The sequence below is a fragment of the Vidua macroura genome, chromosome 1, assembly GCF_024509145.1.
Source record: "Vidua macroura isolate BioBank_ID:100142 chromosome 1, ASM2450914v1, whole genome shotgun sequence".
Classification (NCBI taxonomy): domain Eukaryota; kingdom Metazoa; phylum Chordata; class Aves; order Passeriformes; family Viduidae; genus Vidua; species Vidua macroura.
In genome coordinates, this window is record NC_071571.1 from 84,756,318 (window position 1) to 84,783,702 (window position 27,385).

The following is a 27,385-nucleotide window of genomic DNA, read 5'->3' on the forward strand; positions in this document are numbered from 1 at the left end:
TTTTCCCATTCCTTCTCTCTGTTTAAAGAGTACATGTGACCAGGTTAAAGACTCCCATTTCATGGGAAAAAATAAAGTATCAAGAAGTCAGTAAGTCCCACAGAGAGAGCCACAGAAAATGAAGTACAAGGGAACTGCTTTAACCACATTTTAAAGTCATTAAATATATTATTCCATCTCTTCTGTCTGAACCCATCCTTAAGAAGCAGCAGGAAAATCCTTTGTTTCAGTACTCTCTGAGAAAAAATAAATGCATTTCTGAATTAACTCCCTAATTAAATTTTTTTAATCAGCCAAATACACTAGAAATGCATAGGGTCTGATTCCTCATTGGCTTGTACTTCTGCAGGCATTATACAAAGTATAAACAACAGTTCCTTTTGCAGAAGATCACAAATGAAGAAACACAGTTTACATAGTGATCAGACACATAGAAGTTTGGGGCAATTCACCCCCAAGCCCAGGGTAATTCAAACCTCCCAGTTTTATATGACCATGCCCTCAAAGGGAACATTTGACTTATAAAATATCAGTTGTTTGAGGACTCCTTGCTCAACTTTAAAGTCAGACTGAGTTAATTCAACAGCTTTGCTACTAATTTATGACATGGAAACAGGCCAAAAGAGCCTGAAGTGAGTTAAATTCAAGTGTAAATCTACTTGGGCAGCAGTACAGACACTACTTAAACATGGAGAAATTGAGCTCTTATATTTCTAAGGGGCTCTGCATATTGGAGAAGAGTCTCAATTCAAGATGAGAAATAGCAGGTGGATTGTTCCCACACAGGAAAACAAACCTTCCTGCTCCACCCTGGGGAGGAAGTTACAACAGCCTCAGGTAAAGAGGGGTCTCTTTCCACTTCTTGTCCAAAGGAGGAACCAGGATATAGCAGACCAAATTAACATTATTCCTATGCCCATTGATTTGAAAGGAAATGCCATTCACCCCCTTAAAGTTTCACATCAAGTACATCCTATTATTTCATAAATTTTTTTTTCTGAATCTTTCAGCCTTAAAATCAGCATAAGAGCTGCAAAATCAAGTATCTTCACAATAATTTCTCAGAAAATTAAATTTAGTCTGAACCTTGCATTGGCAGGAAACAATTTAGAATGAGCCTTAAATAATTAAACAGTCAATTTATTAATTAATAAATTGCTGTATTATTATATTATCATGTTAAGTTGGCACTGTTTCAATTCATTTATTTAGAAATGAAAATTCTACAAAGTGATAGGAAAATATTTAAGTCATGGTGACTGCTAAAAGTTTTTTTGAAGTAATTCTATTTGGGATATTTTTTGTAAAGAGATTTCTGTACCAAAAGATTATATAAATAGCAATTATATTTACTTAAATTATTTTTCTCAAGCATGCTAATAGTGAAGATTGGTTTTCTAGATACAAGTATTTTAATGACAGCTGGCATTTCTAAACTGCCTATTCATGGTAAGTGCTGTGCAGAAATATTACTATATCTATTACTTGTAGTTTTACAGTCATACAGGGGAAATAATTTGAGTTTCCAATCTGTCTCAAATATTTAAGTATGACCCTTTAGACAAAAAGTCTGCAAGTTATAAACTGTATTATGTTTTGCAAATGGATCTTTATATTTTCTTTCTGACAGCTACACCACTCATGTGTTTCCTAAGTTCAAAAAAGAATCTTCTTTATCATATAACATGCCATAGTTAAAAATGCTGTATCTGTTCAGTAAGACCAAAACTTCCTTTAGATGGCTCAGAAAATGCAAATGTAATTAAGACACTTCAAGAAACATGCTCCACATTGTCCTCAAAAAGTTTAATTAATCAGTTAGAGTAAAATATAATGCCAAAACTGTCAACATTAGTAAGTTTAAAAAAAAAAAAAAAAAGGGAGGGGGGGGAACCCCAAAACAAACAAAATCAAAAAAAAAAAAAAAAAAAAAAAGGGAGGGGGGGGAACCCCAAAACAAACAAAATCAAAAAAAAAAAAAAAAAAAAAAAAAAAAAAAAAACCTCCAACAAATAAACAAACCAAAATTAATAGTCTCATGTTCTTTACATCAATCTGAGACGCAGATTGTACAAATAACACTCCAGTGCAATCAAATGGAAGTGTCTTTTCTGGAGCAGACAAAGTCTTTTATGCCTACTCAAACCAAAGGCAGAATAAATACTCTGGTGTTTTAGTGACTATGTACTAAAATACTGCATACTCCCCTTTTGTCAGAAAGTAGAACTTTGAATTTCATCTGTGATCACAACCAGACCGTAGAATAAGAAGATCCAGCATCTATGTACATTAATTAAATAACCTAGTTTAATGCTACCAGAAAGCTGAAGCAATTTACTATGTTCCAATTTCAAAACCTCACTAGGAAGCAGAGACTATTACCCCCACCCTGGCATGCAACTTCTTTGGCACATGGGAAGGGGAAACACCCGTCTCTGCAGCACTCTGCTCATTTTTGTGTGGGAAAGGAATCAACTCAGATAATCCTTTAGCTTTCCGGCATCCATCTGCAAATTCGTACATGGAAAGGAGGTTCAATCCCGCTGGGTGAGCATAGATGGGTAAAGCGCCGGCAGGTGTAAAACAAAACCCACAGGGGAAAGCTCCTGTATTATGGAACAGCATGTCCCAGACAGCAACACCAACTTACAGCTGCCATGCTGCAAAGAGGGTGGGCAGGAGGAAGAGGAGGAGAAGGTGAAGGAGCAGGAGGTGGCCCGGGAGGTGGCCCCGCGCCCCGCCAGGCACCTCAGGGCGGGCACATCGTCCTTCCCTGCCCTGGAGCTGCCCGGGCGGAGGCGTCCGTGGGGCTTTCCCGGCCGCAGCGCCCAGCTCTGCGCTTCACCTCTGGCCGAAAACAGGGGAGGGGAGCAGGCGAGACTTTCACATCCTCAAACCCCGGGGAAACATCTGCTGCTGCTGCCGCCGGGGCGCCATCCAAAACCGTCCCGCCGCTGGGTTTAGTTACCGTATCCCAACCCGTGCCCGCTCCAGGGGCAGCTCATCTGAAGCAGTCAGGCTTGCGGCAGCGCCGACTGCGCCCGGCCAGAGGCGCAAGGAACTGTGCTCCCTGCAGCTCTTCCTTAAAAAAAGTAGAAACCAAGGAAGTTCTGTTTGCAGAGCCAAAGAACTGAAGTGCTAAACCAGACACTGTCGTGGGCATCCATAGTTCTGCTGCTCCATCTTCGTTGCACTACTACAAAAAGACAACTCAAGTGGGCATTTGCATGCTCCTGAGGCATTCGAGTATTTACAGTCTGTGCTGCAGTAGAGAAGGGGTTTTCTGAAAGACGGAGGGAAGAAAAAGAGGGGAGAGACACGAGGAATTCTGTAGGGAGCAAACAATGTCTGACGGAAAAAATATCATTTTATTGGAATATTTGGTATATTGTTACTTTTCCAGAGAATGAAAACAGTTGTTTATGTCAAAGAATCAAGAATGATCCACAGGAATCCTGAAGAAAAGTAAAATGCAGACATAGCAGAGAGGACTAGCTTAGACACAAAACCAATTCATCCATGTGCTTCTTTAGGCATGGATCACTTCACAATGTTGACAACAGAAATAATTCAGCCTTCCTTGGCAAATTCACTTACTGGGATAAACAGGATAGAATCCCTGTCAATAAAATCCAAGACAGGTTAAATGGCTTTTCATTCTACAAGATGCATGCAACAAAACAAGAGTCATCCTTGTGATGTATTCCATCCTGTGCCTTACCTAGGTCCCATGTCTTTACCTCTCCTGTCATCTCTTTCTAAAGCTTTCCAGGAGGAGGTAAGAAGGTAGGGAGGAAAAAGTCAATCTGCACCACTGAATGTAATTTCTAGCGTGAAACTGATTGTATTTAATATGGAAATTACTGAGAGTCAGTAAATGCAGACCCCAGTATGGCATTTTAAAGGCTTGTTACTGGTAGAAGTCAAATTTTGGAAGTTTTTTTTTTCACTCAGATAACTGTAGAGTTATGATAGAAACTGAACACACTATGTATCAAAGTTCAGTGTTTTCAGTGTGTTGGCTTAGCCTTACAGTGCCCACACTGCATATAAAACATTCTCAGATGTCACTACAATTTGTTGTGTGTGTCCTCTTGAAGGACTACATTACAGTGGTAGGCATGAACTAAGTTTAACACCAGGAGAAGTTTCATTAAGAGGTGTTTTCCATCATTACCAAACAACAGAAAAAAACTGAGCATGCAATGGCCATATCCTTTCTGTGCCATACTTGATAAAACTCTTTTCAGGAAAGAATTCAGTATTTGAACACTGCCATGCTCTTCTATTCACTATTTTTTTCTGGAGAACGGTCTCTGCTTTTACTGTGATTTATTGGCTGGGACTTCAGAATCTTGGAGAAACAGGATCAAGTTGCATCTTTTAAGTTTTCTGCACACAAGGAAAATAGAAGAGAATTACTCTTTTCTGACGGATCTGAAAGGCAAGAAAGTGCCTTTGGAAAGTCCTCAACTGCTTTGCCAGTTGAACCAATTTACAAGATGATCATCAATGGTATCCAAGTCTGTTGAAAAAGATGTGTATGTCTGTTATGAGGGGTCTTGAAAGCAATCACAGTTTTGCCAGCTTTGAAGAGAGAACAGTAATTATTTCCTTAAATTCTATCTATTGCCCCTCCAGTAGGGGTAAATTAGCCTTTATTTCCACACCAGGATGTTGTGCCTTTAATAGATGATCCCTGCTCAGGTTTTGTGAGTCCAGCAGCAGATGCTGAACAGCTGCCCAGTGTTGGAAGAGCTATTGAATCCCTGGCAGACTGCAGCGATAGGAAACCTCAGCAGCATTCCCACCACAGGTGAGAGAGCCCAGCCTGACCATGGGAGACCTCCTGGAGGAAACCAGCCAGGACAGAAGGGGGAAGTCCAGGGTATGACTCAGAGGTAAAGTAAACTATTTTATTAATCATTGAAGAAACTGGTGGTGCTTAACAAATAAATAGAGTTTCTGAACTCCATTCCCCCATATCCTAAAGGAACAATCTTGTAAAATACATTTGTCCTGGACATTTGAAGTAAATATAACAACTGCAGTAGAGTGTTTATATGATTCATTGTTCCTGCTGTAGCAAAGAGGTACCAGTCAGCAAATTCTAATGAGAATTCTATTGCTAAAAAAACCCCAAACAACTCCGAAGGTAATTATTGGTTTTTTTAAAAAATCTGTTTATGTAAAATGTGAAGTTATTTCCATAGTTCTAATGAACACCTACTTTAATGCAAGCTAAGAAAACCAAATCACTCCAAAGTTAGGAAACCCCCTGAATATTTCTGTGTACTTTAGTATTTCCTGACAAGTTGCAGTGCAGCACATTTAGAGACCTGTTCCAGTGTCTGGCTGATCAGAGAACAGAAGTTTTTGAAGATTGCTATCACATATTGGTCAAAGTACCACATTACCCTCTTATTTTATATCAGTGTCTTACAGATAAATTTGAGTCTGATTATTTTGTAGTGATTGTAGCACAAAAATGGAAATTCATTCCTTATAACATAAAGTAAAATTGGCTTGATGGTTTCAGAATTTTCTGATAAAAATTGTGGAAAGCAAAAATACTTGCCCAGGACTTATAAGGATGGACATAATTAACAATAAGCAATATATTTAAAGTTAATTTCAGGGACTTTCATCAAGAAATGCTCATTATAGCTAGAACAAAATTTTGTGGTATCTCATGCTACATGCTCATAGATGAGGGGAGGCATTTCTTAGAACATGGTAGCAAAATGTAAATAAACTCCTAGTTCCATTTTGCTATGAAAGAGTGCAGTTACTGCACAGTTAACAATACTTTATGTATGTTATTGTCATCAAAAAGTCTCTAAGTACCATAAATTCTGGCAGTGGTTTTGGTTCCCGGTTTCTGTCTTCAAGCTTTGCATTTTAAATCACTTCTTGCTTACTGCAGCCATATAAAAGAACTGTAAGGAAACCACAAGGGATAAAAAATAAACTACATAATTTTCTTTTTTTTTTTCTTGCCCATACCATGTCATTTTCACTCTTATTTTTCATTTACTGTTTTCTTCATTTACATATGAAAATTAGACCGCAGACATCAGTCAGAAAGGTTCAGCTGGGGTTTTTTTTCTGCAAGCCTCTGGAAAAGTCAAGGGGAAAGAAGATTTGAGATAAGCAATTTTATCTGCCCAGTAATTTTTCCAGTGCAAAGAAAAGCAGGTAGAGAGAGACATACTCTGACACATAAAGACACACCTGAAATGAACACAGACAAAATCTGAAACTGAACGACATCAAGTCAGTAATCTGGGTTACAGTCAAGAAAGTGCTCTGAAATGGCCAGAAGTTCTAGGAAGCTGATAGAAACTGTCTGGTGGCTTTCTGATGTTACTTTGTTCAGGAAAGTTCACTATTAGACTAAAATGCTGACCCTGCTGAAGTTGTCAGGAAAAGTCAAACTGAACTCAGGGATAAACCTTGAAACAGATATATTGCAGCATAAATTTCTTAAGGAAGTGGTCTAAGTGATCTTCCAAACCTAGTATGCATTTACAAGTTTTTCTGTGATGCTGAGGTATTAACTTCAAATGTGTAAATATTGATATAAAAAGTAGATGAGTTTTTAGGTACTATTTTTAATGAGACTGCATAAACAAATTGCAGATTTTAGCTGTATGATTCAGAGCCCAACTACCAGTCCCCAGGCATGTGATCTAAGTTGCTAACCTTTCTAGATACCGGTCCCAAGACATTCCACAGCTAAGTCATTTGGGGAAGTTGTGCTGAAAGATAAATCAGTCAGGCATTTTGTAAGCAAATTCTACAGTCACTTTCTCCACTGTGTCTGGGATGAACATAAAAAAAGAGAGAGAAGCAGCCTTTGAGACAGATGAGCTGTGGTATATAAAACGTCTGCAGCAGACAGGAGTTATTGTGAGAAGATGTAGCACTGTGGCTTTGGCAGTCCACAACTTTGAACTTTTCTAGCAGTCTTTTGCAACTACTGAGCAAAGCAAACTCTGAAGCTCTGTAATAGCAATGCAAATGTGAGAAGCTGATGAAGAAGGTTGTTCTAAGACTGAAGAATCAGAGAAAGGACAACAGCTGAGAAACTATTCTCCATATATTCTCAGTCCATACAGGGGAGGTGCTCCGTGCTAGAAGACCAGACCTCAAGAGTGTTTGCCTGTGGAGTCCCCTCCTCTCACTCATATGACAACAGAATTTTCTACCCTTTGTCTCTGTGGTCTCAAGTTTTCTTTGCAGTGATTAGGAGGAGGACGAGCTCAGAATTTGACCATACAGGTGTTGTACTGGGGACCTGGTGATGAAGTCCCCCTGCCCAGTTTGTAAATATTATTCTATTTTGTAGGTCTTAAGACAGAGGTTTTGGGGATTGCAGAATGAACCAGGTTATCTGACAAATCTGATGAAGAGCAGAGATGATTTCTTGCCCCTTCTGGAAGCTAACACATCTGAAGACAGTTTTCTCCAAAGTTGGGAAATGAGAAATGGAAAAACTATAGAGTTAACTTATAGACTTGGTAGTAATCTTTTTTTAAGGTAATAAATAGTTTACTTGTGCTGCTACTAGATATTTGAATTTCTCCAAAAGCCAGTGTAGTCCAGCATTTCAGCCAAGACTCTGGATAGTTAGTAAAGTCATCATCCTTCCTCCAAATATTTTCCAATCATGTGATGATTTGTTGATCAGGGATTCATAACGAGGACACTGTGTGTTTTAATAGTCATGGATTCACAGATTTCTCTTCATGAATATATACATTTGCTTTTTGAGCACATCACTTAACATTCCAGCTCCCTACTTACAGCTAATTTGTGAATATGTTAGGCAAAAATGTCCTAGGCCCAAAATGGCTGTCTGGAGGTCTCTCTACCAGTGGTCTCTACCCACCTGGAAAACTGCTTATTTATCCCTTCCTTCTATCTGTGATCTTCTAACCAATTATTTATCCATGAGAAGATCTTATCTTCCTTCTACTGTATCTTTAAGAGGCTCGGTTGGAGAATTTCATGCAGAACTTCCTGAAATAGTTGTGGTCACATTATATTAATTTCCCTGTGGCCTTTATATAGGAAGAGTTCCTTTCCCAGTGGTTCCTCTGCTGAAGCAGTAAGCATTTTCTCCACAGTAATCATTACTCTGGAGAAGTAATCATCACATTGACTGAGAGGTATCTCAAGATAGGATTCCAGCCTCTTTTCCATTTCAAATATTGATAGAAAATTACCTTCAACAGTACTTAGGTACTTAATAAGTTAAAAGTTTTGACTGCCTGTAGAAATAGAAAGAAGAAAGTTTAATCAGAAGCAAAAAAAAAGTAAAGTGTAAAGAAATGTGCAACTTGAAAAACAACAAATGAACTATTTGCAGACATTCAGACCTTGACAAATTAGATGTCTGAACAATGACCAGCCAAATTAAGTTCAACAAGGGAAAGTGATGGAATCTGCACTCTGGTTGTATGAACAGACTGGGGAATGAGATGCTGGAAAGCTGTGCCATGGAAAGGAAACTGGGGGTCCTGTTTGATGGCAAGTTGACCATGAGTCAGCAGTGCCCTGGCAGCCAGGAGGGTCAGGAGTGTCCTGGGCTGCATCAGGCACAGCATTGCCAGCCTAGCAAGGGAGAGGATTGTTCTGCTCTGCTCTGCTCTGCTCTGCTCTGCACAGAGGTGACCCCCCCTTGAGTGCTGGGGGCAGTTTTGGGAGCAACAATATAAAAAAACAATATAAAAAAGACATTAAACTATTAGAGAGTGTCCAAAGGAGGACAACAAGGATGGTGAAGAGTCTAGAGGGGAAGCTGTATGAGGAGAAGCTGAGGTCACTTGGTCTGTTCAGCCTGAAGGAGAGCAGACTGAAGGGAGACCTCACTGCAGTTACAACTTCCTCATGAGAGGAAGGCAAGGGGCAGGCACTGATCTCTTCTCTGTGGTGACCAGTGACAGGACCTGAGGGAATGGCCTGAAGGTGTGTCAGGGGAGGTTTAGGTTGGATATTAGACAAAGGTTCTTCACCCAGAGCATGGCTGGGCAGTGGAACAGGCTCCCCAGGGAAGTGGTCACAGCACCAAGCCTGAGAGAGTTCAAGAAGTATTTGGACAATGTTCTCAGGTGTATGGTGTGACTCTTGGTTATGGTCCTGTACACGGCCAGGAATTGGACTCGATGATCCCTGAGGATCCTTCCAAGTCAGATTATTTTGTGATTCTGTGAAAAATGGTCTACAGCATATTCAAAAATATCTGTGCTATTAAATACCCATAAAACAATGAATTGTGTAATAGCATACTGCCTAATAAGCTAATAGGCCATCTGGAAATAATGTAAAAAACTTGAAACAATATCTTTAAAGCCGATTGCCATTGAATAAAACAACTGTGTTTTCCCTAAGGGTTAGATTATTTATCATGGCTACAGTTAAGTATTTCACTTTGCATTTGCTTTTCCTTGCCCAATAGCAGAATGATTTCATTGTTAATTCAACAACTCTAGGGTTTTTTTCTGTTACTTTTTTTCCCCATGCATGTCCTCTCCAATATAAACTGGTAGGGTTTATGCTTAGTTACAAGTAGTATTCAGGGAGTAATTTGTAGCCTTTTCTTTCAAAATACTAAAAGAGAGGCAAGAAATCATGTTAATAGGTTATCTTTATCTTCTGTATATAAAGAGAAATAGAGTAATTAACCAAAGAATTAAATGAAGGAATCTGGAAGAGTTATTTGAAAATATTTTATTTGTCATTAACTGTTGCTAGGCCCACTAAAGTTAGTACTCCTAATTTTAAAATATAAGGGGTCGAAAACAATGCACAGTGCCTACAAGTCAAATACTAACAGTGAGCTATCATTTAGTTTTAAAACAGTTTTTGCTTTTGTTTTACTTCATTTTTTTATCTTCTTTTTGCTACTAAAGAAGCAAAAATGCTTCTACTACCTTTAGGTAGCAGAACATATAAGACTACAAAAAATTTTCTAGCAATCAGAATTTCTGCTGTTTAATGGTATTTAGCATAGGATTAATCTCATTAATTTAGTTATCTAGAAGGTTGTATCCAATTTGTGCCTTTCATCTCCACTTCCCCTGTAGACAGTGAAGAGAAACTGTAGTTTCCAAAAGGGCATGATGTACATCTGTCTTCAGCACCTGTCAGGGGCATGATGTGCCTGGTGTCCAGTCTCTACTTATGTCTCCTCTCACTTAACTAATTATTCAAGTTCAGACAAAATAAATCCCTTCACCACTGTAAGCTTATTGGAGGAGAAGCTACATCTTTCACTTAGTGAGTGAGACCATTTAAAAGAAGATAATCCTGTGAAACTGTGCAATAACTACTTGTTTCCCAGCAAGCAGCATATAATCCCAGGCTTTTCATTTCCCATTAAAAAAAAGAAGTCTACTTTTGTTACTTTCTACATCTACATCACATAGTCCTTATTATGTATCTACCAGTGTAATTCATTAATGATTATATGGGAACTTTTTCTCTACTTTTTTTAAAACTTGTTGATCTAGAGCTTACAAAGGAGTTCCTTGGGATAATATGTTTTCTTCCAAAATACAGCCTCCAAAATCAACAGGGAGATGTTGGATGATCCTGTTTCCCACTATTTCACAAAAAGAAGATACAATCCCAAACCTAAAATAATTCTGATCTTGGATGAAAAGAATGGAAACGTTTATTTTCAAATTATACCAAACTTTCATACTTCAAATGTTTCCCGTTCTTTAATATTAATGGTCTGTTACATGTTTGATGAGTAATATGATTTGAATATTGCCATGTCAAAAGTGTGTGATTGTTCACTTTAGTCACTAGATGGCCTTTGAGTGTGCAAAAGCTCCCTGAATGCTATTAGAAAACTACACTTTTAGCTAGATCATTAACTTTGCAAATTTTCACTTTAAGCCATTCCTAAACCTGTCTTTGGTAGCTTGAGCTGATATTAAGTCACCAATGTTCACCAAGTCAGTGAACAATTTCTTTCTAATCGTTTTTAGGTTTGCTAATGAAAGGGAGCCTAAATTTTGTGTAGGTCATACACATAAACGCACAAAAATATTTTCAAGTAAAAATAGTTTCAAGTGCGCATTAAAGGCTACCACCACATGCCAGTAACTGCCTCATATCATTTCACATTTCATATTTTTTCCCTGGCCCTCCTTGTAAATTGATACAGAAGACATGCAACATGCATGCAGAATGTCAAAACAGAGTACAAGGATATTGATGAAAAATTGGTTCATAAGAATGATGCTCTACCTTAACAAATCTCACATTGTTAGTTTACTTATGATTTTTAACTGTAACAATTCTTATCTTTAATAAACTAAAATTCAGGTTTTGATTGCTGCCTGAAAAATCTATTAAGTCAGATTAATTAGCTAATGTTGTACACAAGAAGCATGTAATTATGATTTTAGGTTGTCGGAGGCTTCTGGAACAGATTTCAAACAAGATCTTTTACCTCTCTGCAGAGATCTGGTGATTTGTAAATTTCAGGTTTTATGAATATTGGAATTGTCTGAACAGTCCTTGTACGAAGTCTGTGGACAGTTAATTATCTCAGAATAATAAATTCAGCATCATTCTGTAACTAGAGAAGTTCATATATTCCGTTAATAACCATATCAAAAATATTTTCTGCGTGTTTCTCCTGTGAGAGAGTTAAATATAAAAAGCAGAACAGAAGAAACATGTAAAGGGAATGATTGTCATGATTTCATACATCTGATGTTTGCATTAAGACATGACATCTATGAAAACACCATGGTAATCATACCCACGCATAAACTCAAGGGGGTTTTTGCTGTCTGTCCAAAACTATCACTTCTGCATTGGCATCTTTTATTTACTCTGTATTTCACCTATTCAAATCTATCTCAGAGTGAATCATTTTAGATGAGTCCAGGAAAAGGTCACAGAAGTCTTAAAAGGGGTCAAATAGGAGCTAAGTCGAGACAAAGAAAAAAAGTTGGTCAAAGTATGATAGAAAAATAAGAATATGTCTCCCTTCCAGACTATGAGCCACAAGGTTTGCTCAGGCAAACTCAATGGATAGGTGAGTTTCTGGGCAGAGTCAGGCATGCAGTGGGGGAGACAGGTACCTCAACAAGGTGGAAGAAAAGCATAGGTAGATAGATAGATAGATAGATAGATAGATAGATAGATAGATAGATAGATAGATAATGCTATAATGGTTTCTTGAATGACGATTTTTCAAATCAATATAGTTGTGGACAGTGAGAGCTGCTTGCAGGAACAGACCAAGAGAGAAATTCAGACCTGATGTTAAATTTTCCTGTGTTCTCAAGAACTCAATGAAATAAGTGTTGTTTGAAGGGAAGTAGTTAAATTTTAAAGAAAACTTGCTTGTACTGTCCTATGAAATTTACTGAAGTCCTAGTATCAGAAGAGGTTAAAAGATAAGATTCTGCCTGCTGAGCTGGTTCATTTAGCATATATGCCAAACTAATAATTTGCCACAGTCTTTTACCAAATTCAAATGAGCACTGCATTATTCCAAGAGCAAAACTTTGGCTTGTCACCACCTGTCTTTTGGGACCTCATAAACATTCTATCAGAATATTCTGTCTGGTGAAAAAAAAAAAAAATTATCCATTTTGTATTTAAAAGTGTAAGCCAAAGCTCTCAAACCTGTCATATCCCTTTGTATATGTAAGTACAGCGTCCCTGGGTTGTTTCAACTTTTTTCATTTTTGATTAAGCCCAAGCAGTCTCTCTCTCATTTTCTGAAACAAGAATTGTAGCTGGACTTTGTTATTTAATCTTAAGGCATTTTCTGGTGCTAGAGGAGAATGTATGCTGAGTCTCCTTTGCTTGTGAGTATCTCCAAATTTTTACCTGTAAACTAGAACTCAGAATCTGTTATGTCCACTTTGTAAGAGTATCCCAGTCTGATCACAAGAATAGCCAAAAGGACGAGAGGTGAAACATTTCTATCTCATTTCCATTTTTCCCCAGGCCTCTCTGAACATATGTATTAGAGCTGTCATTTGTTATGTGCTGCAAGTTCAGCAGATGATTGTTTTCATCTTGGGATATGCCAAGCACACAGGGCTGTTCATCTCTCTGTTTTTTTCTTGTGGACCATTTTAATAAATAACTAGAATTTTGGAGCATGCAGTGTATGGTTCAGCTGCCTCCACCAGCTGTCTTATGAATAATGTACATGTCTTTGATTTACTTTTTATCTGCTGTGTTGGTGCAGTAAATTTTGAAGATAGTGCTGGTGTAGACTTAGTCCCATTTAACCATGTTCAGATTTCCAAACCTCACTGCACAAGCACTACACACTATGTTTCACTTCTTAGCATGATTTTGACACTGCCTCTTGCATTCTTGTTACTTGGGAAAAGGGAAAAAACTGTTAAAAATCTGATCTTGGATGAAAAGAATGGAAACGTTTATTTTCAAATTATACCAAACTTTCATACTTCAAATGTTTCCCGTTCTTTAATATTAATGGTCTGTTACATGTTTGATGAGTAATATGATTTGAATATTGCCATGTCAAAAGTGTGTGATTGTTCACTTTAGTCACTAGATGGCCTTTGAGTGTGCAAAAGCTCCCTGAATGCTATTAGAAAACTACACTTTTAGCTAGATCATTAACTTTGAAGATTTTCACTTTAAGCCATTCCTAAACCTGTCTTTGGTAGCTTGAGCTGATATTAAGTGCTTATTTGCAAACTTTTGAGAAAGGAAAATGGTAAAAGTAATAGCTTAATGATAAGAATTAAAATAGTAAAACAAAAGAGGAACTAGACTGGTTTTTTTTTTATTTAAACAGAATTTCTGTTTGCATCAGCCTTTCCTGTATGTCCTTGAAATGGTCTTCCCCAGTTCACATTAGTGAGAAAAGTGCAGAAAGGATACTTCCCTGGGTAAAGCAGAGGGTCAGAAGCTGTAGAAGTATTGCCCTCCCCTCCCTCAAGAAAAGACTTGATGCCAGGTATTACTCACGGTCAGATCATGTGCTAAACACTCCTGGTTGTTGGGAACTGCCTCGTGTGTAGCTGGAATTTTTGAGCTACAACTTAGATCTGTTCATTTATGTTTCTTACATCTATTTCGGGGTGAATATATATCCTTTTGCAGTGCATCAGATGCTGTTACCTGTGTGGAGAACAGCACATCATTCTTCACACAGCAGCAGGTTCACAGTTAAAGTGAGATGCTAATTATTGTAAGGTCATCATATTTCATCCATATTACTGCAAACTATTAATACCAAGCTTTTATGACATAATGCACCCTTCTGGTTATTTTATCTCACCTTCTGCACAAGTCATCTGGTTTCTCAGAGCCTGCATCTAACAATTCTGCTTGAATTATGACAAAAAGAGTTTAAAATGATTATTGAGAAATGACTGTGCTTTCAAAATACAGCACAAAAAGAATACAATGTAGCACTAAACAGAGATGTCTGGGTTGCAGTGAAGTTACAGAGTCGTTAACCCTTAGTTCTGCTAGGTTGTACTGCTGTTATGGTCGAACTTTGAAGAAGAGAAGCAGATGTGTGCACTCTGCTGCAGGCAGACATCCTATCTGGGACTATTTGCATCACATGGTATCATGGAAGGTTTGTAAGTGTGAGCAAGTGATTCTGTTTTGCCTTCGCTGGAATGCTGCATCTCATTTTTCTGTTTCTTTAGTGAGTGAGGATATGGATTTCATTGATTTCTGGCAACAGGGAGACCAAGATCTCTGAGATTTAAAAGATTCTGACATCTCAAAGTTCACAAAAACTAAGTTCTGAAAAACTCAATTCCATGTGTAAAATTTTATTAATTTTTCACACTTATTGTCCATCCATGACTGTCAGACATCAAGATTGCTATGATTTTGAGCAGAAGAAAGAAGTCAGAAGGCATAAAACTTTGCTTATAATTTGTTTTTCTCATTTTGTGTGTTCACCAGTAGTTTTGGAAAGTTGTGTAAAGGCCGTTAAACTCAACCAAAATCCTTGAAAAGTCAGATATATACTTTGGATTGAGAAGTCTAAATATGATTTGTAAGTATAAAGTATAAAGCTCTCTTAGTAAATAGTCACTTTCACTCTCACAGAGTAGCAGCAGCACTTCCTGCTTGCAGCACTTGGGCAACAGCATCAGTGCCTGGGCATTACTCCAGAGTGAGACACTGTTCTTCCCCAAACCATGCAAGAAAGTGGTTGCCATTCAAATTATTAGCAGAGCTGAAAGTAACTAAGAGTCATCTGTCATGTAGCTGCAGAGACAAACAGGAAGAGTGGTGAACCTGGGCATGTTTTTTTATGTTAGCCTTGCACCCACCCTCTCTTCCTTTTGGCAGAACAGGAAACCATCTTCTGTTTTTCTTCTTTTTTCTTAAGGAATTAGAAGAAAGATAAAAGTCTTGACCTGTGCTGTAGTTGAGCCTAAAAGCCCCTAATACAAGATCAGTGCTGTGAAGAGCTGCTGTGCATATATGCAGTACTTTAGATAATATTCTGAAGTCCTTACCATACAACTTGGAAGTCTTGCAGGTGTAAATCCAGGTGCAACGTGATAAGGTCATTCACCAAATTCCCATTGGGATTCTGTAGCACAGTTAGGAATGAAACTTCACATATCCTGAGCCCAAGCATGTGCTATTTTTTTAACTGAACTCTCATATTTAGGCTTTTAAAATAGTTTTTTTGCTCAAACTTGGTCTCATATAATATTAATTAGGAAAAAGTGATGGTCATACTTCTTAAAAATTAAGCTGAAGTAAAAATGAAAATTTAGGAATCACAATCATGTGTAATCCAGCTTTTCTCAGTGGTTCAGATATGGAATAACTGTGGGAGCTTTCAGCACATGTAAAAAGCCATGTCATAAACATGGCGATTCATCTTGAAGTGCTAAATTTATGAGTATGAACTTATTAATAACTGTGTGGGTAATCTGGTGGCAGTCTAGAATGATCAGAGAAAATTGCCCAAAGAGAGCTATGGATGTGCTATTTGAGTCAGACTCTTCATCTTTGCATGTGACCAAAAATCCTGGATCATAATTCAGTTTTTCTCCTTCTCTTCCAGGCTTTCATTAAAACCTGTCTTTGGGGAAAATCATGACTGGCATAGTCTCTTGAGGTCTGTTCCAGCCCAGGAATGTAGCATCATTCTTAATATCTATGGTTTGTATATGCAGTCCTGAATTTGCTTTAGAATGAACTTGTTGCTCTTTTTCATCCCCAGATATGCTGCAATGTATGCCTAAAAGCTGGAATCTTCTACCATTTCTTTGCCAAGGGTAACAAGAAATATTTTTTTTTTTTTTTAAGTAACAGTCAAAAAATTAGGAAGCTGTTGTGGAAGAGCATTCTGAAAATCTCTCTCTGATGCAGTCCTCTTTCACCAAGAGAGCTCATAAAACTTTTTATAAAACTTATAATTCCATTTTACAGCTCAGTGCTTCACTGAGTGGGCTACATTGTCAGAACACATGTGGTGTAGGCTTGAAACTTATCTTTTTATCCCACTAATGAACAAGGTTCTAAGTTGAATACACTGATACTTTTTTGTATTTTCAATGTATGTTGCTTGTGTGATTTCTTAGGTATATTGGATAACAGTTGCCCTGTGGCTCAAGTGGCTTTTGTGGTATATTGAAGTGCACCATTTTTTTGTGCATACTTTTTTTTTCCTTCATTTTTTTTCCCTACCTTCTCTACTTGTTTGTCAACTCTAAACTCTCTTGTATTTGCATTCTTGTTTTTTCATAACCCTTAAGTGTAAATTCCATTGGAATCAGTGGGTTAAAGGTATCTGCTTAGCAAGATATCCTGAACAGGGATAGGATTGAAATTCTGTTCACATATTTTGTAGAACTGAGACCTCTAGGATTTCTTTTACAAGACTTTAAACTCTGAATTGATTGTGTCTGTTTTCCTTGGTTATGTTTTGCTTTGTTTCTTAGTAGTTTGATTGTTCATAATTTCCTTATAATTTTCATTTTTTTGTGGAAGATTAATACAGCATTTGGCTACATATGTCACATAACTATCCATATATTAGTTAAATAAGCAACTGAGTGCTAAATGAGTATGTTCTGTGCAGCTAACCAGGCTTTCAAAAATAGCTCAGCAACCACACATGAAAACCAGAATTCTGAAAGAGCTCACATTCTGGGTGCACGTTGATCGCTAAGCTCCTGCGAAAATCTGGCCACAAACACCACAATCTGATCTCCTGTGTCTAACTGCTGCTCCAACCCACATACGTACCAAGGACGAGGAGGACAGTCCAAATACTGGAAAAACATTGTGCTTTCAGAGGAAATTTTGCAGCAGAGCTACAGTGACTTCCAGGAAGGCTCAGACTGATAAATTCTCTGAGCATTTTTGAGAGGTGTCATGTTATAAAAAGTGAAAATAAGTAATGACCCAAATAATTGTTTCTTGTTATTAACAACTACTTTGAAATACTGTCTTTCTTATTTAGAAGTGCATTTTGAATTCAACAATTTTGAAAACTGTAGAGAAACTGCTTTTATTGGATCATATGGGTTTCCAACATAATCATCCGCTGTTCTTTTCTTCTTAAAATATTTATATGCATATTTTATTTTGTATAACTCCACTTCTAGCCACCAGCTTTTTTCCTCTGTTGACTTCATCCCCAATCAGCTACTGAAACAAGGTTATGCTCTATGTGGTATTTTAGATTCTGCAGGTGTTTTAAGGGTCAGTGGAAAAAAGCCTCCCACGCTTTGGTGATGGGGATTTCCTCTGTAGCATTCAGGGGTTGGGCTCTGGTCTGACAGGCACAAATAACTCTTCTCCCTGGTATTGTTGGAGCTCCCTTACACCTTCAGTGAGCTGATAGAACTTAATGTAGTAATAGTGTAGCACATTTAGTGCATTCCAGCATATGCAGCAACAGTTCACATCAATCCAGGTTTATTTCCTATATCTGACATGTGCTTTTCTCTTTAGTGTGTCTTTGGTGTTATAACATAACAACTTCATGATTAACTGCAGTGCCTATTGAAATCTGCCCCTTGACATTTGACAAAAGCAGTTAGGACAGTGATTATGTTTTCTTGTTCCACAGTAAAAGCTTCTGCCTCCTCAATCAAGTAAAAAATATTCCAGTCATCAGCTTTTCAAAACTTTCTACTCATTCCTCAGCACTCCTAATCCACAGTAGAGGGCAGTGCTTACACAATGCATGTGCATTCTCACGAAGTGATAGTTGCATAGTAGCACTTTTGAAACATCAACTAATGCATTGCCAGAACACTGGTAAAACAGGTTACAATACTGGTTTTTGACAGGTACAGACTGACAAGGCTGAAGTGACCTGTCCAGTGCCAGAGTAGTTGTGTGTGTGAGGAAGACAACAGGATCTGATCAAAAGCACTTGATTGAAATGGCAAACATGCAATTGCTAGGAAGACAAAGTCCTAAGTGTTTCAAGTCCTGCAGTTCTTGTACAAAGATATTCTCTGAAATTACCCTTTATTCATGGTTTCTCAAGCACATTGAGCAAAATGTTACTATCACATCAATATATCTGTAGTGACTTCGCATATTTCTTCAGTGTAGTCATTTCCTAACTGTCTATGTGCATGCATCCCTTGGAAATTCAAGTTATCAGAAACCTCACAGGCCACAATTGGCTGGGAACAGGACCCTCTGCTGTCTTGCACCTTGCACAGTCATTTCCAAGAGCGGCTGTAGAGCTTTCTCACAAAGTATTCTTTCTTCAGAAGCTGACAGCTTGTCTACCATACATACCTGTTTAGTGGTTCACCAGTTTGACTCATTCAGCGGGTTGTGGAGGCAACTGTGTGTTGAAATATCCTACTTTGGCATTTTCCCAATGAGATTTTATTGCTGTCTTTAAATGCTTTATTGCATCTGAAAAATATTACCCCGTACTACAAAGGAGGACTAAAATTTTTGAAAGAAGAATAGAATTGTTTGAAATTGTAGAAAGAAAGTTTTCCAGTTCAACATGATTCAAAATATTTGGGGGAGCTGCCATTTGATGTTTTTATCTTTTCAGGAACCCTAAACCCATTTTTAATGGTTGTTCCCTATCCTGCTTTGAAGGCTAAGGGAGATGGGTGTGAAATGAAACGCAGAATGCTGTCGTGCTGCATTAAAGCACTTTGTTTTGTCTTCACAAGTAATCTTAGGTTTATTCTTTCACAACTCAAGGGAGTGTATGACTTTACTGACACAGGATTGTGCCTGAGACATTTTTACCATAGCTTGTTCATATTGGCAAATAGGATCACAAAGGCAAAAAGGATGTAGAAGGGCACAAATGTGTTACATTTGGAAGAGAATTTGAGGTGGACACCAGTTGCGAGCTTTAAATACTGTGAGTGAGATCTGAGAGGCCTATTTTATTATAGCAATAACCAAAAGAGGTATAATGACTTCATATTGTGATTTAGTTCTATTGCATTTATACAGGAGTGTTTATAAGAAAGAGTAAGATGTTAGGAACTCTTGCTTGTAAGTGTTAAGGTAAGAATCTACCGGGTATCTCACTAGACGGAATTTTTGCACAAAGAGCTTGGATACCACCATTGTTCAAGCTGAAGTGCTAGATTCAAGATTTTCAATAATTACAGATTATTTGAGGGAAATTTAGATTTTACTCCCATACAAACAGATAATGTGGAATTTACATGGCAAATCTGGGCATGCAATACCCTGGAGGCACTCTAGACCATCACTTCCAGCTGCTGCTTCTGAACATTATGTGTCCCCTGTGAGTCCTGTGTCATAGGGAATTATCTCAGATAGCTTAAGGCATCTCAAATAGCTCTAAATACCTGTATGGAGGGCCTACTAAATTAAGTCCACATTGATCTTCCTGATCATTGCCAGGAAATAAAAATCTACAAAGTCATCCCAAGATGGTAAAGCTTCACCTCAAATCCACTGTCCAGTTCTGGGCCTCTCATTAAAAGAGGACACTGAGTTGCTGGAGCATGTCCAGAGAAGCTGGTGAAGGGTCTGGAGCACCAAGTCTTATGAGGAGCAGCAGAGGGACCTGGGTTTGTTTAACCTGGAGAAAAGGAGACTCAGGGGGAACCCTATCCCTCTTTACAACTACCCAAAAGCCAGATGGGGGTCAGGATCTTCTCCCAGGTAACAAGCAATAGGACAAGAAAATATAGCTGCCCAGGGAAGTGAAGGAGTCGTCACCATCCCTGAAGATATTTGAAGGACATGTAGATGTGGCACTTGGGGACATGGTTTAGGGTGGACTTGGCAGTCTTGGGTTAACAGTGAACCTGAAGATCTTAGAGGTCCTTTCCAAACTTAGTGATTCTATGATTCTATGGACATAAAAAGCAGAGGCACACCAATGCAGAGACAGTCAGAATCACTACAATTCACTTGAAAAATCTTAGTGCCTGCACAGATTCAGCTGTCAACACTATATATTTGTTACTGTTGGGACCAAGAGCTGCTAGGATGATAACAAGGAAGTGTATGAACAAGAAAGATGTCATGGTAACAGAAAGAAAGCTTGATGACGGCAGCATAACCACAGAGGAGTTTTGTGTGTTGCCCAGTGGTAGGCTGGCACTTAGTTGTTTTCTTCAGCAACAACAATGGGTTAGCAGCTCATCAGAGAAAGCACACAAGAGCTAGACAGCATGATCCAAAAAAGCAAAAACATGAAAACACAAAAGGGTACTTTTTTAACCTCAGTTTCTTCTGCTTTATCACCTACATAACCGCAGCACAGTTTTGCATTTTCTCTGCAGGTTCCCAGGAGAGCAGCTGCTTTACTGTAGTGTAACCTTGCTTACTTTCCTGGTGCCTTTAGCTTCTCTCTCTTCAGCTCTCTTCTTTTACAGAGCCACAGTCATCCCACATAATATGAATGTACCTACTTCTGTCAGTTGTTTCTAACAGACACTCTAGAACAAGTCTTCATCTTGGGTCATTTCTCCGATTGACTTTTGGGTCACATTTGCCCAATTATGATGCTTTTATCTTTTCTTCACCTTTTGCAAGGTTCAAAGGTGAGAAGATTTTATCAATCAGATTCCTCACAGTTATATAGTTATAATGATATTATTATAATTACAATAATATAACAGTATAATAATACAGTTAATATACTAATATATAAATATTAATATATAACATATAAAAAGTGGTTTATATTAATATTGAAATAGTTAATATTATATAAAATTATGATTAGTACAGTATAATTATTATGTGCTTTAACTTCAAATAGGCTTATAAAATGCTGGAAGCTATTATAGGACTTCTTGTTGTCATCTACTTCACTTTGTGACCCCCGTACACTTCCAAGGAAATCACTGGAATTTCATGACATGTGGCAAACATGTCTTGCTATGTGGCCCATTACCAGGGTAATAAAACTAGGTTCACAGTTTTTCTGATTCCTTCAGTGTAGTATCAGGTATATTTTCAGTTTTGGATGAATTCATGTGCTTACAGTCACAACAACCCAATATCCATTGTGTCCCTTGGTGGGATCCTGATATACAGAGAGAATTTTCTACAGAGTCAGCTAATGTGCACGTAACCTAACAGTTGTCTACTTTGACATGAAAAAGCAAATTTGAATGCAACCCATTTTGCCCAATTCTGAAAATTTGGTCTACTACTGTAAAAAATTTTCAAGCCACTTTTTGCCCCTGCACAGCTGCTGTCAAGACAGAGAGCAAATTTGTTCCTTGCCCAGCCAACTACTTAGAGATTCCCTATAGGCAGAAGCTTCCCAAGTGCTACAAAACCTCTGTACTGATTCTACAAAGCCATCTTCTCCAGAGAGTTGCAGACTGGAGCATGGCACAGGGAATGTAGCAGTGTATGAAGGTATGGGTTAGTGCAAGGTTACTCCAAACTGAGATAGAGAATTAGGTGGTCCTTCTGCTAACTATGGGTGCAAGGACTACAGCATATACCACCAATGCTCCCATGCCAAATACAGAGTCCTGTGTTATAACTCTGGTAGTTAGATACAGTTTTTGTCACTACATCTGCTATTCTGGTGAGGAATTTCAGAGCCAAGTTTCCCACTACAAAAGTCAGAGATACACAAAGTCTCATAAACTGTATCTCTCACATGTGTCCATTTGTGCATCCCGTGCTGAACTTACTTGTAGAGAAGGAGCTCATCAGCTGCATGATACTAGTAATACATGCATGATACTAGTAACTCTATGCACTTAATAATTGCAGAAATTGTTTATTTTTATGCAGAGTTCAGGGAAAATGAAGCTTACTTGAGAAATTATTTGAAAGGAAGCACTGCTATCAGTTATATGGTGTGAAGATCCACAAATTACTAACAGGGGTGAGGTGTATAATGCCAAACATTTAGTTGATTCAGCAGATGAAACAGCTGCTTGTAAGCCTTTACCTCCATGTGTACGAGCAGTCTGGATGTATATGCATACTTCAGGTGTGTCCTATGTTTAATTGTATAATCCAGCAGTGTCCTACTTTGAAATGTCAATACAGAACAATATCGATGATATTCTCTGAAAAACTTTGAGTTGCAAAAAGAGGTACTATATTGAGGTTTTATACTGTTTTATTTCTAATGCTCATGGATTATCTGAATTCATATTATTACCTATTTTTTCTTTAATTTTCTCCATCTCTGCTTCATCTTGCAACAACTGTTATCAAAATTTTCTTTGTGCTGCTTCAGATAAGTAGAGGGGTTTTTTTATTCCATATCTTTAGGAACTCTGCTTTTCATTTTCACATTAAAACAGCATCAGAATTAACAAAAGGCTTTCGTTTTCCAAGATGTGCTGCATACTGTCTCAGTTTAGTGGTTCACTCACACTAGAATTTAAGTTGGTGTCTAAGCAGTGTTGTTAATACTACATCTTAATAAATTCTAAGGGAAATTTAGAGAACCTTAGAATAATTTGGGAAATCATTTCTGTTTTAACCCATGAGAAATCACACCTGTTGGCTTAAAGTCTGTTATGTAAATTCAATATTTGAAGCTGGAAACTAAATATGAGCTAAATCTGTATCACAATTTTAAAGAATATTTCCTTGCTTTTTGCGCTCTATGCAAACTCTGTGATTTCATTTTTTCTTTGTGATTAAATGTTGCTTCTAATCATGAATAGCATACAGATACTAAACCTAAACAGATTGAAGAAAAAAAAATTCTCTTAAGAGCTCACCTTTGCAATGTCTAACCAGAGATTTTGGCCCAGATCATCAGCTAGATCATCATAAAATTGTTTCTCTGACTTTAAAGAAGCTATGACAGTTTACACATTCTAAGCACTTCTCATTTTATTATTAAGAGATTTTACCCCATCCATCTTTGATAAACCCTATCCATTCTAGAACTTATCTATAAGTCATATTTCAAGCCTATAGTCATTTAATTTACCTTTTCTCCACCCCCATCCCCCTTTTAACTGTTTCCTTTAGCATTCCAGATATTCCTGGATACACTGGCAAGGTTCATTGGTTAACAACTCACCCAGCAAATTCTAATCTTCCATCAACAGCCCCATCAGTAATTGTAGGAATGCATGGGTAGGTATGAGGCATATTTCTCAGCTTGTTCAGAAAAATTACAAGGAAAATCATAATTGCATTTATTTAGTTAAAGAGCAATTAAATGTTACACATGACATTCTATTGGCTTAAAAAATACAGAACAGTTGGGGTTGGATCCCACCACATTATTTTCATGCTGAAAGTCTGAAGTCCTTTTGAGATTTTAGAATTTTTTTAGAACACTGTATTGTGTTGGGAAGGACTTTTTTTCTTTTTTCTTTTAATTTTTTTTTTTTAATTAACAAATGTCTTCATTTTTTTTCAAAGTTATCAATTCCCAAAAGAAAACTGTGCGGAGTTTCTCAACTGGTCTTGGCAGACTTAAGAAACAGGTATTTGCTATGAAAAAATGGTTGTTAAAAATTGATGGGTTCAATTAAAAGACAATGAGAAGTGAAGTCATACCATGCCACCACACTGATGTAGCCTGGGACCCTGTGATTGTGAATAGGGAGTGATAGCTCCCTATCACTATCATGGCTGCCTCATGAAGTGAATTAATAATCTTTATTCTCTCTTACTCTTCCAAACAAGGCTGATTAAAAATGTGGGCCAATACAAGTATTTATATGTTTAACTTGTTAATTTCAAAAGATCTGGGCACTTCAAAATTGCTGAAAAATCCTTTTCCTTTTTTTAACATTAAGAGCTTCTGATGCTGGCTTAGCCTTTCTCCCTAATAGCTTAGCAACTACTTGTTTCTCCTCTCTCCTTTATGATTTTTGCTTTATGTTGTTTTCTTGTTATCTATAGTGATCTAGGATATCGTGACACTCTTCCAAGTTTCCATGTTTTCCTGAGAAATTTATCTTCTAATTAAACTTTTTATTTGACTTAGGATTCTGTTCACAGCACATCACACTTTTTTTCAGCACTGTCAGTGAAAAGTATCCAGAAAAGGCTTGAGGAGATTTACAGAGCAGCATGGTTTTTAAAGAGTCCACCTTGTCAAGAGTTTCACCATTTTGATGAATGTCCTGACTTACTTTTCTGCTGCCCTCCATCCAGTTACCTCTGCTCTTTTTCTCTGTGGTTATACTTGGAAAATAGGCAGTCACCTGCAGTTATGGGCTGCTGTTGACAGGGAATGGAAAGATGCAACAAAGTCCTAAGTCTCCATAATCTGATAAAGCTGAACTCAAAGCAGTCTCATGCAACTCTAAATTGCTTGTAAATGTCACAGACAAATAAAAAAAGGCAAATGCATCTTAGCAAAGATCACTGAAAGACTTCATTCGGGTACCAGAATTCAAGAGCAAAAATGACAGGCGCCACTGTGATCTGAAGAAAACACAGCAGTTCCTTTTACTTTACACAGATGTTACTGTGGGTATAGTTCACAGTGCAGGAATTTTCTTCATTTTTAATATATAGCAAGAACAGGGTTCTCCTTCTGTGCTAATGGATACTTTCCAGAACCAGGACAGAATCTCCTGACCTTTTTGAAGTAGGTTGTGTAGGAATAAACTAGTGAGCATAATCACATCCAGAGATTGCAGAGCAGGTTTTGCTACCCTTACCCTGAGTAAATGTACCTATATGGTACATTTCACTGAGGATATAGTTTCCCTGATAGCAAAATTGTAATGGGTGTACTTGTGGAGTGGGACCATAGTCCTTAGTGTTCACTGAGCTAAGATAGAACATTCTAGTCCTTCATGAAACTGCTATATAGAATTATGATGGATGCTGAGAATCTCCCCTCAACATTAGTTACTAATGCCCATAAAAGAGACATGCTTAACATTTGATTCCTCCGCTTTATAAAATAAATTATAAGAATTCCTGCTAATTTCAGGGGTCATGGGTCAAACTAGACTGTAGAGGAGAGGTGAAGAGAAGAGAGATTTTTCCCATAATTTGGAGTCAGACAATTTGCATCCATGTACTTTTGATCTAGGGTGTGATCTCATCCTTACCATTTTTGAAATGGTGGCTCCTTTGTCTCTTTGCTCAGTCTCAAGCAATGGTTGTAATAATTTCTCAGAAAGTATCAAGTGATTGCATGTGGTAGATATTTTATAACTTCTGTCTGCAACATATGGTCAGTGTCCTGAAGACAACTATAGGTATCAAATGGAGTCTCTTGTGTACTGCTAACCTGGACTAATAAGTATTCCTGTCAAAAGTATCAGCAATATCAGACAGACCAGGCAGCATGCAACCATTTCTGCATGGTACTTCTATTGCACAGTGCTCCCACAGGATGTGCAGCAAAATCCTGTACACCAGTGTCAAGTGTTCTGAAGTCAACAGGATTGTATAGGATATGAAACAGTAGAAATATGGTTTTCTCATCTTTGAATATGCATAGTGTTTTTATATGTCAAGCTTTATTGATGTATTTTTAATCTATTTTTATTTCCAGGTAATTCCAAGGTGAAGACAGAAAATTATGTTTTAAAGTCCCCTTAGTGCAATTAAATTCTGGCAGATTTGTTTAGCTTTTGCATAAGAAGGAATGCTTTATGTGTCATTTTGTCTTGTGTCCATTGCTACCTGAAAAATACAAATCCAATTGCATCTCAGGTTGCATGGAAACCCATTGGTTTCATCATAATTAATCTAAGATAGTGCTAGATTTTGTTTGATTAGAGAGAATAAATTTCTTATTTATTGAGAGGATTGAGAAGCAGCTTTAAGCAAGTTGCTTTGAAGATTTCAAAAGTTATCTCTAGGTCAAAACCATGTTTTTTATGTGGAGAGTGAGTGAACATAAATGTCTGTGGTCAGTTCTGTGTCAGCCATGAGAACTGGGCATCTAAAGCAGAGGTGACAGTGCCAACAAAGTATTTTTAGAAGGCTTGAAAGCCAAATCTCCAGCATGACTTTCAGGCACCACAGGGCCTTATGTACTTGAGAGCATTTGGCATGGTCATGGTAGGTCTGCACGTGTACTGTGCACGTTAGCTGTGAAACAGCTGTGTGTGTGAGCTGTGTGTCTTGCTTGTGTGTCTGTGTTCAAGAAAGGCTGGAGAAGCTCTTCAGGAAGATTTACTACCATTGATCTTTAGGGGGCTGATTCTAATACTATGGAATATTGCAAATTATTAATATTCTCTGCGGACAATGGGCAAAAATGTTTGTGAAGAAAGCAGTGAGAGGGAAAAAGAGAGAATTTTTAGGAATATGAAAGCATGTTTTAAATTTCCTTTTTACCCTATCTTTATGTGACTGCAAATACATAGCAAAACATGGAAGTTGACTCAGTAGAAGCACCTAGGACTTTTTTCTCAACTCCAGTTGGTCCTCAGATTTCTTTCAAAGCAGAATAAAAAACTATTACAATTTAGAGAATGCCAGTCCTTTTTACCTGGATAACTGAGAGCCTCGGTGTCTGACAGTGAGAAGGAAGGAAATGCATGAAGATGTGCTGACACTTTAAATACAGAACAAAAATAAAATAACGCAGAAGTGGGTGTTTGTGGTAGTCCTTATTGCATTTTTCTGATATTTATGACTTGCTAACATTGACAGTTAAAACCATATTAAGAACAAGAGACATAATTCAAAGTCTTGAAACTTGTTGTCTGTACTAGATTGCCTCATAAAGTAAGGTTGAAAATGATGCTGTAGCTGTTCCATACATTGACATGAACATTTTGTGTATGCACACAGACACAAAATTGTGGACACACATATGTGAATGTATTATTAACTATGAAATCATTACAGGGCAGAAGTCCTTCTCAAGTTGTTCTAAGTGTGCCTTGCAAAGATGGTTAAATGTCACGGAATGCGATTTTAACCTTTAACTGGCTTTGTGTGTGTAGTGAATAAAAGCAGCCAAGTTATGTTCCCTGGT

At 37.7% G+C, this 27,385-nt stretch overlaps 1 protein-coding gene across 1 annotated transcript; it reads left to right on the top strand.

The window, feature by feature from the left end:
* Positions 1-2,657: 2,657 nt before the first annotated feature.
* SPATA48 (spermatogenesis associated 48) lies at positions 2,658-24,400 on the top strand. The gene is given in 15 exon segments (XM_053976256.1): positions 2,658-3,051; positions 4,503-4,598; positions 4,601-4,624; positions 4,627-4,801; positions 4,803-4,844; positions 4,846-4,888; positions 9,117-9,193; positions 10,518-10,579; positions 10,582-10,653; positions 11,425-11,494; positions 12,640-12,678; positions 13,215-13,323; positions 22,050-22,053; positions 23,457-23,556; positions 24,334-24,400. Coding segments are annotated over 15 exon segments (1,374 nt in total).
* Positions 24,401-27,385: the final 2,985 nt, after the last annotated feature.